The 17,453-nt window shown below is 31.2% G+C and overlaps 1 protein-coding gene across 3 annotated transcripts in view; it reads right to left on the reverse strand.

Moving 5' to 3' along the window:
* Nucleotides 1–1,909: 1,909 nt before the first annotated feature.
* Nucleotides 1,910–17,453, reverse strand: part of LOC106686742 (putative leucine-rich repeat-containing protein DDB_G0290503) — a 17,966-nt gene continuing 2,422 nt past the window's right edge. The window contains exons 2-6 of one of the 3 annotated variants that reach the window (XR_010844695.1): nt 13,892–16,574; nt 6,771–6,857; nt 3,378–5,425; nt 2,387–2,490; nt 1,910–2,068 (exon numbers count right to left, since the gene is read on the reverse strand). Coding sequence is in view for 2 of the 3 variants with exons in the window: in XM_014430217.3 (XP_014285703.1) it covers nt 3,866–5,433; nt 6,779–6,857; nt 13,892–16,574 (4,330 nt within the window). In the remaining variant the exon portion in view is untranslated. Of the gene's footprint in view, nt 2,069–2,386; nt 2,491–3,309; nt 5,434–6,770; nt 6,858–13,891; nt 16,575–17,453 lie in introns of those variants that run through there. The other 2 variants (XM_014430217.3, XM_014430215.3) reach the window with 2 other exon arrangements.

Here is a 17,453-nt window from a genome sequence, read left to right on the forward strand (position 1 = left end):
ATATATATATTTTTATTTATTGTTTACCGAAAAAGTGATGTGAGATTCTTGTTTACTGTGTTTGGAGACCTTGAATACCTCACTACCTTTGTTATGAAAGGAAGCTCTTTGTTAGTGTGTGCTAGGGATAAGCTAAAAATAATATCTAAGAGAAAGTTGCATATGCTTTATATATAATCAACAATTGGTCAAGACAGTTTTTTTTTTACAGTATTTTCTTTTTATAAATATATATATATACATACAATAAATAAGCAAAACAGAGATGTATTGTCTATGTTTTATATAAAGTACATTTATATCCAAAGATAATTAATTATATCCTTATTTTGTAAATTTTGTTTTTTTATCTTTTACCTAGAAGGAAAAAAAATCCTGTTTACATGACAGCATATAGTATTTCAGAGGTAACAGTTTATTTTTAGATATTCTTTTTGGTTCCTGTGTAAATAGTTTCTTTTTCTTTTCTTTTTACTAATTTCAACAATAGTAGGTTATTTTAAAAAAATTTAATTTGAGAATAAATTTTAATTATTCACTGCCTATAATTTAAGTTTTAATTTTTTTTTATGTTTCTAATTTGTGTGGTAATTTTCTTTTTAAAAACATGTATTATTTTGTATTTGTTGCCTCTATGCATGAACTTTGTATTTTTTGGTTCGATCTCGGTAACATTCATAACTTGCTGAATGAAGTAAGGCATTGAACAATATTATAATAAACTTTTTCTAAAATTCACTATTTTATATCCTAATGGCTTCCAATTTTCCATTAAATGTTCTGATTTATATTTTCTTTTGTTGAATGAAAAGACTTGATAGTTTTATTTTTTAGCCTACTTTTTGTAGTTCATAATTATTTAATGAGCAGTTTCTTATGTACAATTTTTTCAATTGTAATTTGTTTAGTTTATTAGTTCAATAGAAGTGAACTTCAGTCGCTCCATTTTCTATAAAGAATACTCAATTATTTATACTCTACCATTTGTAAATTTAAAATGTATTGTATATTTTCATATTGTTTTAAGTACATTTTACTAATGTTATTTATATTATGTTTATAGATCATAGCAATATTGTGATCCATTGTATTTTAATTATCTGTAATTGCATATTTGTTAGTTACATTTTGTAGATTTCTGTGCTTAAAATTATATAAACATTTTGATGTAAATTTCATCTGTGAAATTAATGGAACTGAAAAGAGAAAACCAGCACATATTTACAAAAAGCACTTTTGTATTCAAAAGAATAAAAGTTATTAGCAGTAAAAATAATTTTCAACTTATTTTTACTCTCTAAATTAGATCGATATATATATTATTTTTTCTGATACCTTGTTGATATGAAAAGACATTTGCAAAAACACAATTTGTTATATTGTACAGATATGTAAATAATATATTTAATGTAATTCTTGTGACTCAATATTTGAATGAAGGAATCGTTTTAATAAAAATTTCTTTTGTTAATATATTTAAACTACCTCACCTCAAACTATTAAAAATATATCTTGAAAACTTGACGCCCTAACATTGGTTAGATTGGGTGGTAATCTGTGGATATAGCATGGCTTCCTACGTCACTCTCTCTCAAACATTTTTCATTTTATTATTTCACACAAAACATCACATTTTATTACACATATTCAGAACACAATTGGGGATTTCATGGAGTAAAATACTAAAAGTAATCTTGCAAAAATCGTTGCAATGTGCAATAGCACAAGCAAACTGTTTTTTTTTCTATGATCATTAGAAAAAGTCCTTTTTTACCCAATTAAGAATAGCTACTCTATAGGCACTCAGCCACAGCCATATCCCAACCTGGGTCTTTGGAGTTAAAAAAACAGTGCCTAACAACTGAGATACCCACTCCCACAATAAGTTAATATTAGAGAAAATAATCTGTCATTTATAAATTCTTTTTATTAAATATACTGATGTTTAGACCCATACATGTGGGCCATATCAGGGTGTGTTTGGCACTGGTGTGTCAAAACGAATTTTCAAGAAGTCACCATGTTTAATAAAAAGAATATTACAATGATTGCATCCTGATTATTTTCTCTGAAACAAACATAACGGTTTACAAAATCCATCAACTAAAATAAGTTAAGATTTGTTTATAAATAATAAAGTAAGAAGAAATTAAAACTTTTTCTTTTTTAAATTAGTAAACATTTGCAAAAAAAAAACAACTGAAAAATAACTTTTTTAATTTTCCAAATTCTTACTAAAAAAAATATACTTCTTAAATTTAAAACTAATATTTAATTTATATATAAATAATATGAAATGTATAAACATTTTGAAATATAAAAAGTCCTAATTAGTATTTATAAAAAGTTCTGCTTTAAAATCAAACAATAAATATTTTAGATTCACCTAATTTTGTGTTAAAGAGCTGTCTGTAATAGTAAAATAATGGGCTGAATTTTTGTTTCTATCTCTTTTGTGTTAAGAGCTTGTTTTATAAATTTTTTTCATTCCTGAAAATTACTTTTAAATATTAAAATTTATTTAGGTTAAAGTAAATTTAATTTTTTTTAATCAAAAAGGAAAGCAAATATATAATCCAAATGTTATTCTTTCCATAAATGAGGCGTTTAGCCATAAAACATGGTAACTGACGAAATGAAAACTTGAACTATTTAATATTAAAATGTTTGTTAAATGCAAGTTTTTACATTCAAACAGGAATAACTTACTATAACTTAATATCAGCATTATTCACTTAAAATGAATTTCCAAAACATTTGTTCAGCAATTTATGAAATCAACCTTAAAAAAGCCAATGATGCCAAAAAATTACATTTAAGGAAAATAATCAGTTACCATGTTTTACAATGGAATATCTCAAATTTGCAAACTAAAAATAAAAACAGTTTAGTTTATTTTGAAATGACCTTATAAGAAAAATATTCGAGCAGTTGTTCTACAAAATAGGCAAACAAAGTACACTGTTGTATCCAAATTCAGTTAAGTATTTATAACAACTTTTCGAGATATCCCAGAATTAAGTAAAAATAATTATAATGCTAGTAGATCACTGTTACATTCTCCCCTTTTATCTCCATTACTACTACTTTTATTTTATACTTTGGAAGAAATACAAAGGTTTTCAAATTAACCTTTTGTTTTAATTTGATGGAGATATATATAGTATTATGTTTCAAAATTGATTTCAAATTATATGGTATCATAGTTTAAACTTTATTTGATTGTTCAACATATCAAAATTGTGAAAAGAAAAATACAGATATTTTACTATTTTCTATCATTTGTAAAAAGGAAATTTGTGTTGTTCATTGATCTTTTAAAAATTTGAATATATTTAACAGTTGATTGTTTGTAACAGTTCAAGTCATTCTTTTACCTTGCATGACTTCTTCTGTTTTGTTTCTTTTTATAGTTGACAACTATTTAGACAGGGAGTGCTTTTATAGAATATAATTTTATCTAGAGATTTCCCATTCTTTTTAAATATCTTAAAAGTTTAGAAATCTCCTGGTCTTTATTCCATTCTGAGAACTGATTCATTTTCAATGATATAAAAATCGATTATTTTTTTTTAGAGCATCTCTTTTAATTAGATTTTTACCTCTTCAGAAAGTATCTTCTCCAGTGATTGATGCTACTTAAAAAATTATACCAACAGTTCTTTAATGGTAGTAACTTTCTTTAAAAAAATCTTTTGTTTCTGATTTAAAATTGGTTAGGAATTAAATATTTCTAGTTATCACCTAAATCTTTTTTAGATTGTTTTCCAGAAGACTATAGCTGAAATAATTCTTCTACATCTTGAGGTCTATGTTTCTCTAAAATTAAATTTCCCTGAAAACGGGAATATTTTTTATAAGATGGTCACGATTTTTTATTTTCATTTACATTTTTTTTTGTTGTTTGGGAAGAGGATGTTGTCCTTTTTTCTTTTTGTGTTGTTTTGGTAGATGATATACTGTCATCTGCTTCTGTTGTCTCAGTAGATGATTCACTGTCATCTGCTTCTGTTGTCTGGGTAGATGATTTACTATCATCTGCTTTTTCTGTTGTCTGGATAGAGGATGTCAATTTTTCTTTTGCTTGATTTGTTGTCTTAGTAGGGGATATCTTTTTTACTGTTTGTTTCAAATTTTGGATAGCTGTAATTGCATTTTCTATTGCTTGTTTAGTGTTTTCTGTAGATGGTATTTCATTGTCTTCTACCGTTTGTTTTGATTTTTTGGCCGCTGTTTCACTTGATTCAGTAAATAATTCTTTTGTTGATCCAGTAGAACTTGCTGGAATAACGTTTGTTGTCAATGAAGGTGTTTCTTCATTGGCACAGCACCATTCAACATGTAAAGGGTGCCCTCCATCCATTGTTGTTGTAAAGCAACATTCTGGAAGTTCTTTTATTTTATTTTTTTTCTTTTTGACCTCAATGTGTTTAATATTCTTATTAATCTCTTTATTTCTTTTCTGGAGACTAGTTCTGAGAAGTTTGGTGTAATCAGTATTTTTTGACTTGAGGGAAGATATTGTGATGTAATTTTTTCCCTTGTTGATTTTTAGTTTATTTAAATTTTTGTTATATTCTTTGCCATTTTTTCTTTCTTGGTCTAATATTTCACGAAGTAATTTTTCTTTTAACTCAATCTGTTTAAGTTCTTTCCCAATATTTCCAATAGTTTCTAAAATTTCATCTACTTTGGCATCATTTTCATTCGTTGAATGTTTTATATTGTGTAAAGCCTTTTTATTTTTAATTAAAGTACTGTCCTCTAGAGGTGTCTCAGGAGTTATATTTACATTTTGAAAAGGATCTATTTTATTTGACAAATTAACTCCATTTTCAATAGAATTCATTATTTTTTTTAAAACTAATTTGTTCGGCATTTTTTCAACAATGTTGTATAAAGCATTTATCTCATCTTGTGTTATTTTGTTATTATAATTTTTAATTTTTTTATTGAACTTTTTTTCATCTGTTGCTCTCCTATTTCTTATGCTTAATAAATTCAACAATTCCTGAGGTAATATCTTGTTTATTTCAATTAATAAATCTTTTGTATTAGCCTGAGTAACATCTTTTAGGTCACAGTTTTTCGAATTTTCAAGCTGTGTTGAAAAGTTATAATCTCCTATCACTATTGGCTTGTATGTTTTTGAATTGAAAGATGGAGATCTTCTAAGATGAATAAAATCATGCTTGAATTTTTGATCTTCAGAATGCTCGGGATAGCTAGTGACAGTATGATCCAATGTATATTTCTTCCCATCTTCGCTTTGTGATTTATAGTTTTCTAATACACTGTCCAATAAATAAGTAATATTTTTGATAAGTTCATCTGACAAATCACAGTTAGAAGAATTGTTCTTAATATGTGAATTGTTATTCTGGAATTCGTTTACTGTACCATCTACTCTTTTATTTCTCCAAACCTGAAAAACTAAAATATATAGTTTTATTTATACATTAAATTTAAAAACTGTTAAAATTCTACTCCAAATAATAAAATGAAATAAACATTTAGCTAAAAGGCATTAACATATCCATTACCTGTGTAGATTAAATGAAAAATTAATACTTTTTAATTTCCTTACCATCACCAGAGGTGAGACTAGGTGAGGAAGGCATAATAAAGGAATAAAGTTTTCCTTATGGCTGTTTCTCCTACAACAGGAAATTTTCAATTTCCACTTTAATAAGATAGTTTCCAAGGAACATTATACACCTATTTGGTTTATATATATTCCATTATACATTTATATTACATTTCGGATAAAAATGATGAGGTATTATATTGCAATGTTTTACTAATAGTTCAGGAGTCAGGTGGAGAAAAAACAGTTACTATAGTGAAAACTATCTATAATTACTTGTCAAAATTGATGAGTATGCCAATCATAGTTAGGGGGAATAAAAAATGGCATCTGTATCAATCTGTTAAACAAAATTAATTTTTTCATTCTGAGCTTCATATCTTTAAAACAATAACAATTATCAATGATAATAATATTAATCTGATTACTAAAATGTCTATCAATGACTTGATAGACGATTTTTAAATAAATATTTAGCACAACTATATGAAACCCACAACTACAAATGGAGTAGTCAAATCACCTTGTTTACGAGGAAGAACCTTGAAATCCTATCGAAAAACTGGGAACTCAGGAAAAATAGCTAAAGGAACTATTGGAAACATTCTAGTGACCGAACAATAACGGTATTCCTCAAGGTTTAAGCCCCATTATCCCTCAAGTCCCATATGACAAACAAACAATTGTATTTTGGAAAAATATATCTGTGTTTCCTGGAGAGTAGTTCAGTGGCTCAAGTAAGGAAAAAAAAGATATGCCAAAAATATTTTTTTCCAAAAATTATGTTGATCCTTTCCAAAACTATGATGAAAAATATATAATTTTTGGAGAATAAGAAAAGGAACGATTTGTAGTTTCGACTCCAAAAGTGTCCTCTCCCCCCCCCCCAACTAAATACCAGAAAAGAAAAACTGACCTACTTGATCTTTTTTCATTAATTTCTCTGGCATCCCACAAGTTTTAAGAACATCTACTGAACGAGGATTAAGAGCGAAAACGAACTGACAAAAAATTTTAAATTCCTAGAGTTGACTTTTCGAAATGCATCAGATCCATAAAAAATTACAGAATTTCTCCTCGCTACAATCAAACCATTAATTTTCATTTATATAGAGCCATTATTATTTATTTAAAAACAATACCAAATAAAAATTCTTTAAAATTTCAATTGAAAGTAACTTACGTCGGTACCTTTTTTCTCTCCTTCAAGAGGTGAATCATGTTCCAGTGGCATCGGAACAATATCAATTTTTGCAACGTTTCGCTTGTTCTGAAATTTATCGTGCATTGAAATTATACTACTTTTCATAAAAGGAAAAATATAAAATAACATTAATGAAATTATTTTTTGAGTTACGTAGGAATGGAAAAACATAAGAGCACATAAATGTTCAAAATAAGTATAATAGTGCTAAACCTTTATAGTGTGATTTACTAATTCTATTTGTTTAATATCTATAAGGCTGTAGATGTGAGATGTGCTTTGTATCATTTGGGTCTAAATGATGTTACTTTCATGCAACTCTTACTCTTATGATACTCAGTTTCAATACCTGAATCAATATTGCATTCATCGGTCAGTTATTTACGACTGTTTGACAGATTCAAAGGTTTATGGACTGAGTCTTTCTATGATATCCTGTAATAATTTTTCTCACTCTTTCTTACTGTTATGAGTTTTTCTTCTCTTTAATTGAAAGAATCCCGCTAAAAAAGTTCTAACTGTGAAGTTTTTTCTGGCCGGATCTGACCTGATGCTGGTAATAAATCAGTCCAGAACCTTGGTGGAAAGAGTATGGGAGTAAGATGTCAGGCCAAGTCAAGCCAAAAAGGTGGACTTGAAGGGTTTCAAACGTATGTTAGTGCTAAAGAAGGGGACATCACAATCGCAATACTTGCAAGTCAGTTAATCAAACCTTGGGTTTAGTTTGTTGTTCATATATGTTTTTACGAATATTGTTAACTTTTTAAATACTTTTTTATGAGCATTTTAATTTTTATCTTTTTAGGAAGCGGTAATAAGACGTTGTGCAATTATCTTTAAGTTGTTTTTTTTATATGTATAACAAATTTTTCACGATTGCAATATTTACTATATATTTCATAAACACATATAAGTGAAGGTAAAAATAACATTCTCCAAACTTGGTGCTATCAATATTTTTGGAAAATTATTATCAATTGAATCATTTATTTTTTTACTGTTATTGTATTCAGAGAATGCTATTTGATAATATACTGAAGCAGACATACACTTAATATTCTAGTTTTTCGCGATACCTTTACATTTAGTTTTCGCTTTTTTTAAAAAAAGGTACGACAAAGGAAGGGAGGAACGAAATAGAGCACCTAATTACTATTAAGTATTAATTATTAATTTAGTAATGATCAGTCTTAACTGTTTGATCTTTAAAAATTTTCAATGTAAAACATAGGGAGAAACTCGAACAAAAAAACTTGTTCTGCTTAAATATCTCATAGTATTCTAATTATTTCACTATTATCACATCTATTATGTTAATAAAACCCAATACAGAGTATGGTATTACAGGTCATATATAAATATTATTTTGAACATATTATATAAAGAAACATCATATCTATCGCTGTTTTGTTTAAATAATGGCACGTCTGACTAGAAATTAAGAATTGTATTCATATTGAAAGAAGATAGTTGACCGCATGAAGTAGATTGTAGGACAGTCAACAACTCAATTATATTGTTCTCAGCACTCCAGTCTGAGAGACCTGACGAAGCCCTGCAAAATGGGACGAAACCTTGGTTTATAATAAATAATTTTCTTTCACTATTTTGATACCTTTATAGACCGCCACCCGGAGACTGTCTTCCTACGATCTAAGAATTTTATTGTATTCCAAAGATAGTAGTGTAAACAACGGCTACTTTTTTTTTACTAAGGTTATCCTACAGACATTCCTTAAGCTATTAGAGTTGTTACAAATAAATTTTAGTCTACAGAACAATCTTTGGAACTACTCAAACACAAAAGAAAAAAGATTGGGGAAGATAGTCCGGGTGGCGGTCAATAAATGTATCGAAATTGTAAAAGAAAACTATTTATTGTAAACCAACATTTCACCCCACTTTGCAGGACTGCGTCAGGGCTAAATGAAAAAAAAGTAATATGTAAAAGGGAGATATTAAGAAAATTGAGAAAAATAAACCTCGACAATGCGTATTCAGTTTATAAGGTAAGGTAGTTGACAAGGAAGATGACTAGATAGGATGAGACTAACGGGTGACAATCTCGGAGGATGGTAACCTCGTCCTACCGGGTACTATTCTAATAAACACGAGGGAGGTATTCAGGTCCAAGCTATATGAAGCATTGTACGGTCGTGGGATCCCTCCTAAACTGGTGCACCTAATAAGGATCACAATGGATGAGATGAAATGCTCAGTTCCGATTCAGGAAGAACTCTCACCAGAATTTGAGTCCAGAAGGGTGGTAAGGCAGGGCCATGGCTTCGCATGTCTATTGTTTAATCTGGCCCTCGAAAAGGTAATTAGGGATTCCGGAATACAAACCTCTGAAACAATCATTGACAGGCTGGTACAGGTGCTGGGATTTGCCGATGACTTGGACCTGATGGCGAGATCCTTTCAGGCGCTGATGGGGGCATTTCTGAGGCTAGCTGAAGCAGCAGAAGCAATGGGTTCGACGATTAACCAGGCAAAAATTAAATACATGCGAGCTGGACCTGGTATAGCGGCTGCTGTTGGTGGGGAAGTGAAAATGGATCCATTTACGTTTGAATGTGTTGACCAGTTCACCTATTTAGGCTCTGTAGTCAGCAGCAATGACAGGATCACCCTGGAAACAGACGAAGGCTAACAGATGCTATTTTGAACTCGAGAAGCACTTGAGGATTCTAGCTGTCAATCGCCGCACCGAATGCCACCTCTACAAGACACTAATCCGGCCAGTCCTCAATTACGGATCGAAAGCCTGGACCTTGACAAGTGCTAAAGAAAAGGAGATCTTGATCTTCGAAAGAAAAATTCTGCGCCGAGTATTTGGCTGTCAAGGTTGGCGAGAATTGCAGGAGGCGAACTAACAGGGACGTCTACGAGCTGAGATGGGAGGATGCCGTCATCAGGCATTCCAGAGAACTTCTGAGCATCCGCATCTGGAGAGTGGCCGTACAAGACCGAGCTATATGGCGAAGGCTCATTGAGGAGGCCAAGGTCCAAATTGGGCTGTAGCGCCACGGATAGATAGATAAATAGGTAAATAGTATCATACCTGGACGGTAGCTAGGTCTCCAAGGTCATGCAGGAAGGTCCTTTCGTCCAACAGGGTACTACTATTCCGACAAAGGCGAAGAGGTATGTAAGCCCGGAGGATAGCTAGCCGCCGGACCTTACAAAGGAATAACAGGTAGAGGAGAGAGAGGTGATCACAGAGAAAGAAGCTTAATAGAAGAAAACTCATATTAGCAGAACATGCTGGCTTGAGGGAATACTTTAAATTTTTTTTCTTCAAAACGCCTACAAAAGTTTTATGACATATTTATAAACAATGTATTTTCTCCTTTTACTGTAGAACATCTACATTCTATGGAGCTTTTTGGAGTGTATTAGTTTTGTAGTGCGTATTTATAAAAGTATATAATGTGTTGGGGCACACATTATTTCTGAATTTAATAAACTTAAATCTAATAAAAACTTAATCCTAACGTGACCTTACGTAGTGTGTTGCCAACGCACCGGAGGAGGGGCAGGTGTTAACGTGTTGAATAACGGATTAGTACAGTACTATAGTGAATCAAAAAATTTGGTGTGTCGTCGCTTGATGAGCTCCGGCACAGTGGGCATTTAGAACAATTGATGCAGTTCTGGGACTTCTTTTTCCTCCTTTAAGTCTTGTTGTGTGTACGATTTTCTTCAACACCGAATCTTTAAAAGATTCGAAAGAGGAAAAAAAAAAGAAAGTTTAAAGAAGGCACTAGGTCCCATCTGATGTGTGGGTAAACAATGGTGTCCCATATAGTAGTGCCGGCCTCAGGATACTTTTGTATATCAGCAGCTTCAATCTCAATGAGGAAGTCGGAGAAGTGAGGAGATGGTTGAGACGATGTGACTTTCGTTTTACTGTTCTCGCCTTCTGATATAGATGGACAGAGAGCTTAAGATGACGGTCTAGCTTTAGGCCAGTTGGAAGGTAAGCTCACCGTATCATTCACATGCAGAGTCTTCGGCAGTCTTGATCTCTTGTGCTTTGTGCGCGCGAATACAACACAGTCAGGTTTTGGCTGCATTGGACTGAGATATTCAAGTAGTCCAGCTTTTGAACAATCTCAGAGCATCCAGCCTGTCTCGGCGTTCATACTGCAGCTATAGATGGCAATGTCGTCAGCGTAAGTGGCGACAGTTGCCTTCCTGTAGTTCTTGCCAACAAAATCAGCAGTATAAATTGAAAACAAGACTAACTTTTAGTAACATGCTGTTACTACAATGTCTAAACTGTCGAGAGGATTCCAATATAAGTATAAAAAGGTTGGTGTGAGCCACCGCCTGTGAGTACGTATTTATTTGCTGTTCAATGTATTCCCTTTTACCAACTCTCTTTATTGTTTTAAAGTATTTACAGTTTTGATGTTTTTTACATTTGTATTATTATTATTATTATATACATATTAAAAAGTGAATTGATAAAATAATTATATACGATAAACATGAGTAGCGCTGCTGGGTGACACGGCTTGAAGTTCCATGTCTCGACAGGAAGTTCGATGTTAGTATGGCCGGTCTCGGAAGGTAGCGCCGCTACAGGGGAAAGTTGGGTAGAAAATGTACCCACTTCCTATGCTAACCCTTAGGAAGGGTAACATGTTTTTATTCTTTCAATAAAAATTAAACAAACTTAAAATTAAAAAAACAAACAATTTTATTAGATGTACCATTATTCAAGCTAAGATATGTTTAGTAAGGATCTACAGGAAGCTTTTAGTTTGATTCTTATATTAGTACAAGAGCCCAAGAGGAGAGAAAAGGCAGTTATATCACCCCAATTTTTGATTACTTTAATGAATACTATGTTCAAGAGTTCTATATCTTAAAAAGTAGGAACAACACAAGAAAACCTAAGAGAACATCATTTAAAGAAGAGTAAATTTGCTAAAATAAGAGCCCTAATAGAGTTATTTACGTTAAATAATTTTCGAGTTATAGCTTTTTAAAAAGCAATATTTCATAAAAATGTTGTATGGGGCGTACTGAAAGATCAGTAGTTAGTGAATTTATTTTGAAAAATGTATATCTCAAAAACCATTTGACGTACAGATGTCTATTAGCACTTAAATTACAGCTAGTTTAATAATGTGCTATAAAGTAGTTTAGGTTGTTTTTCTTCGTAGGAGTAATAGTTTACAAGAAATTTGCTAAAATAAATTGATTTATAGTTGCTCGGACAAATTTTCATTTGCCAAATTTATATCCATATGTGAAAACTACTACTCCTACGAAGATAAGTGTCATAAACTACTTTATAGAAAGTTAAATTTCCTTTATTTTGAGTGCTGGAAAATATGTCCGTCTTATGGATCTAGAGATATATTTTTTCAAAATTCCAACATTTTATTTGAACAACTAGAAATTAACATTTTGTGAGTTTATTTTGTCAAATATCATAAAAACTACTACTCCTACATAGATAAACATATTAATTATTTTGTAGTAAATTTAACTAGCTTTAATTTGAGCGATGGTAGACATCTGTACGTCCAATGGTTTCTAAAATGAAGTTTTTCATAAATCAAACTTATTATCCGAACAACTATGAATCAATTTATTTTAGCAAATATCATGAAAAATACTATTCATACAAAGGTAAAGGTCATACATTTCTTTATAGTCCATTAAACTAGCTTTAATTTGAGTGCTAATAGACATCTGTACGTCACATAGTTCCTGAGATATAGAATTATCAAAATAAATTTACTAACTACTAATCTTTCAGTAGATTTTTAAGAAATTTTGCTTTTTAAAAGCTATATCTCGAGAACTATTGGACGTAAATAGCTCTTTTAGGGTTAATATTTCAGCAAATTTACTCTTCTTTAAATAATGTTCTCTTAGATTTTCTAGTGTTGTTGGTAGTTTTCAAGATATAGAGTTTCGAATGAAAAATGAATGTTTTTTTTTTAAGGTTTTGAAACAGCCGCCATTTTGTATTCCTCATACCTATACTTGGCAGACTCATCAATTTTGATTAGTAATTATACATAGTTTTCGTTAAAGTAATCAAAAACTGGGGTGAGATAACTGCCTTTTTTATTCCTGGCTCTTGTCCTATATGTATAGGTCAACTGATTTAATTGGCAAAAAAATTTCCAAGATATTAAGAAAGATAAATAAAATAAACTGATACATAAACTGCTACTTCACTTTATTTTTGGTGGGAGATGAAAATACTATTCTTCTCTTTTTTTATGAAATTAGTGGCATAAAAGATTAATAAAGCCTTGTTTACTAATTTCAGAAACATTAGTGTCCTGAACAAACGATTAAGAATACCACTTGTCAAAGGTAAGGGGTCCTAATCAAAATGTTCATAGTGAATGCTAGATGAAAAACAAATATTAGTCTCTGCACTGCCATCTTGGTCGATCCCTAACCCCTCAAAGTATCTTGACGCTATGGAGTGGCTGCCTAGGAAGCGACAAATTAACCATTTTTCGTCTTTAGACTCAAGAGTGGCTTTACAGAAAAAATAAATAAATAAATAAAAATAAGCACTTACGTAAAAAAAGGGTTATATCACACCTCCCCCTGTTCTTGATCCTACTAAAAGAAGGCTCTTATGCGCTAAAACTCAATGTTCATTAATTTGGTCAAACTAAAGACTTTTTTTTCTGATCCTTGAAAGGAGTTGGAAGAAACGTTTGTCAAGAACCTTTTTAGGGGGGTAAGAACCTTTTACCTTGTTCAAGTAATAAGTATGTAACTGTATTAAGCTCCAGCTAATGTTACCTATAAAAAATGAAGTAATTGAAGACGTGATGGTGTTATGTTATAAGATTAAAGTTTTGATAAAATGGCAAACAAAGATTATTTTATGATATTTTTTCCAAATAACCACATGAAGCCTTCAATCGTAAGAGAAATAAGTTTTCGAAAATTTGTTGTATAGCACCTTCACTTACTCATGCCTTCAATTATGTTTAAGTTACCTCGGCTGAAACTAACTAATGTTGTAAAATGAAGAAATGTTTTACCATTTAAAATAGATCGAAATCAGCAATATTATATTCGCATAATGGAAATGTAATTTAATATACCTCAACTAATTTTGTATCCCTTTTCATCAATTGTTCATCTTCTGGACTTTCAGTAGGCCCTACAGAATTGTTTACGACATCTACTATCACTCTTATTTGAAGGGTTAAATTTTTTTCTTCATTCCTTACTGGACGTGCAGCTTTTGGTATCGAGATTGCTTTTTGTAAATCTAACAAATCCTTTTGTAAATTTTGGAATTTCATATTATAATCATCCACTTCACCGCGATATACTCCCTCAAGTATACTACGTCGAAGATGTTTGTTGTGAGTCAGTAACCTGCTCAAAAATCCCGCTGATTTTCGCTTTGGTCTTTCTACTGTCTGGAATATTTTAATTAAGTCATTAATATCTTTTATGTGATTTTCAACATTTGATTCAAACATGGAGTTTTGTAAAACCGTTTGATTGTTCAACTGATCAAGAGTAGGTTTTACGTTTCTCTTTTTGAGATGTCCGGATGGTTTGTCATTGCTATCTAAAACTGATGAGGTATTACTAGATGGACTGGAATATGAAGTCATTTCATTTGAAATTCTCTTTTTTCTGTAATATTCATCTTTCCTGACCAAGTCTTCCAGGATTTTCTTCTGATCTATTTCTCCCAACTTATCTTTCTGAAACTTATCACTTCTTTTATGATGAAAAAGGAAATTCATCATTTGAGTTTGGGCAGTAGTCGAACTAATCAATTTTTTAACTTTAGAATAATTCCCCTTTTTTCTAAATAAGTTTAAAATGTAATTCTTGCCATCTTGTAAAGAGATCTTTTCTTTGCTACCAACATTAGGCCAGAATTTTTGAATAATACCAGGTGATGAGCTAGAGAAGTTATTTATGATATTATTTTGATTTTTTTGAGTATTTGTGAAGTTTTTCGATTTTCCTAACTTGTGAGATGGTACTTCATCATTTGAGGTAGGTACTTTTAGATTTTTCGTCGTTCTTATGTTCATCGCTTTATACTCATTTTGAAATGGAGACTCATCTGTATTATTGTCGCCTATGATGAAGTAGTAATCATAGTCATCATATAAGTTACTAATTTCGTGTCCATGGTTTTTCTGAGATGTTCGTCTTTTGCGTAAACTTACTCCCGATGGTTTTTCATTTAATGTATTTTTCATCAAAAGAGATTCTGTATCAGGATAGTAATTGATATCACGAGAGGAAGGAATTGCACCAGCAATTATATTTCTATCGGTGTCAATTTCACCAAATCTCAATTTCTCTAATCCTGTTGTTTCCTGTTTAAACTCCTTCGCTTGTGGTACGCAATTCCCTCTTTCAATGTCGGAATTCTTAAAATTAGAATTTCGCGTATCAGTATTTTGATGTTTCGTAAACTTGTTTTTAATGGTTTCTTTTAAACTTTTAGAGGCATCGATGTTCGTCCGATCTTTCTCATATGCTTTATAATCCTTTTCGCTTACAAAGAGAGCTTCTTGTTGATTTTTAGACTGTGTTTTATCCTGGTTCTCAAAGAAAGGTTCCAAGTCATTTCTACCGTTTTCTCGCACTGTTTTTCCGAAAGAATTGACAGCTGAAACAAAGCTGCCTAGCGTTGAGGTTAAAACTAATTCAGATTCAAAACTCAGATTTGGATAGTACTTCTTAGTTGTTGATGAGGAATATGTAGTGTTATCAAAGTTTTTCTCTAAAACAGATTTTGCATTTAGCAATACATTATTTACATTATTCAATTCGATTTTTTTCCCCACATAATTATTCTCGGAAGAGTTCATTATTGAAGAGACAAGTTTGTCGATCGTCTGTTGCAAATCTAGAGAAGATGCGTTTTGTAATATGCTGGAAGGATTATCATAACTGAGTAGTAGCAGTTCGTTGTCATGTAAGGGTTTCGCCTCAAGGGATTCATTAACTCTGAAAACTATTGATGTAGTAGTCTCAAACAGATAGCTTTGCTCTTGAAATTGATCACCTTTTCTTAATGATTTTGTACATTGATCATAGCCAAGTTTAGTATTGTTTGCGTACATAACCTCTGAAAAAAAATTTGTAGTCCATTGTAGAAGGTTCGGCAACGGAACTTTTTCTTGTTTAGTTAAGTAATAATTGGAGGAAAAATTAGAATCTATGATAGATCCCATACTTGATGAATCAAATATTGACCGTTTAGGACCGACTTTACTCTCAGATGTTCTTAACATTACACTTCCTGGGTGATTATAATTAGGTTGCTTTGATCTGACATGTAATGGTGGAAATAAAAAATTAGCTGTTGTACTTTTCGTACGTTTTTTCGATTTAGTTACAGTAACTCGACATCTGTCCAAATTATCATTACAAAATCTATTCCATGGTTTATTTTTCCTATCTTTTTCTCTCTTTGCACTTATTACGTTAAGAAAATTTTCAAACATCCTTGGGGGACTTCTCCCCTTCCTATTCGCCAGCCTTCCTTCGAAAAACCTGCTAAACTCATTAGCACCAATTCCATCCCCGAAATGCTCTTGTAAGAAATCTTCAAGGGTTTCAGCTTTGTAATCAGGATATGATCCTCCATTTTCTTTCGCTTCAGAATTATTCACTGCTAATGTAGCATATAAAACCTTAGACAGGTCAGCATTAAAGATAGATGGTTCTTTATTGTTTGGATTGTTGAGACCTTTAGAGATCTCATTTGCGTGTAGTTGTGAATGAAGAGTTAAAATGCTGAACCTGAAATACAAAACAATCATCAATGAGCATTATAAATGCAGAGGAGTCAGTAATACCGTATCCCAGACTTACCCCCAGACTCACCTTTTATTCGATCTCTGAAAGTTTCTCTTCAAAACTTATCACATTCTTCAAGTAGGGAAAATCATGCTAACTGTATCTCTCCTAACGAGTCCAGGGATTTGTCTGAAACATGGCATACCGACACGTTTGTATAACAGTAGATTGTTTTGTAAGCTTTTAAACACTATATGATTCTTATTGTAAGAATAATAACCAAAAACAAATGATTTTATAATCCAATGTCCTATGTGAATTAAAAACTTGTGGTTAAAGAAGAGAAATTATTTGACAAGGCTATGTCAGAATAATTTATACATCGCCATTCCCATTGTATTTAAAAATACCACTAACAATTTTGATAAAAAACAGTTATGAAATCTAAAACTATTTGTATTGTCCCGATAAAATCTCTCAGTTTGCATTCTCATTAATTTTTATGACTGAAAATGTAAGTAAATATATGTAGAAGATGTAATATCAGCAATGCGATTCGGCTCTTTAAGGAACCTATTTTTTGACATAGTCTATTATTATAAAGTTTTAAGCAGCTGCTTTCCAATTATTGACACGCAAAAAGCTTTTCGCAACAGCTGTCAACCCATTCGTACAATGAACATCCCACTATCTTTGAGCTGCGTAATTCTCCTCTCCATATTTCTTGATATCTGCATGTGCCATTTTCACATTCAAGTGATCGATTTTTCTTTGTGATTTCTCCAACAAGAATGTATATATTGTATTGACTAAATTAAGGAGTAACAAGATTCTTCCATTATATAAATATACAAACAATAATGTTTGTTCTAATAATTTTAT

Source organism: Halyomorpha halys, unplaced genomic scaffold, assembly GCF_000696795.3.
Source record: "Halyomorpha halys isolate HHAL.00 unplaced genomic scaffold, Hhal_1.1 Scaffold866.1, whole genome shotgun sequence".
NCBI lineage: Eukaryota > Metazoa > Arthropoda > Insecta > Hemiptera > Pentatomidae > Halyomorpha > Halyomorpha halys.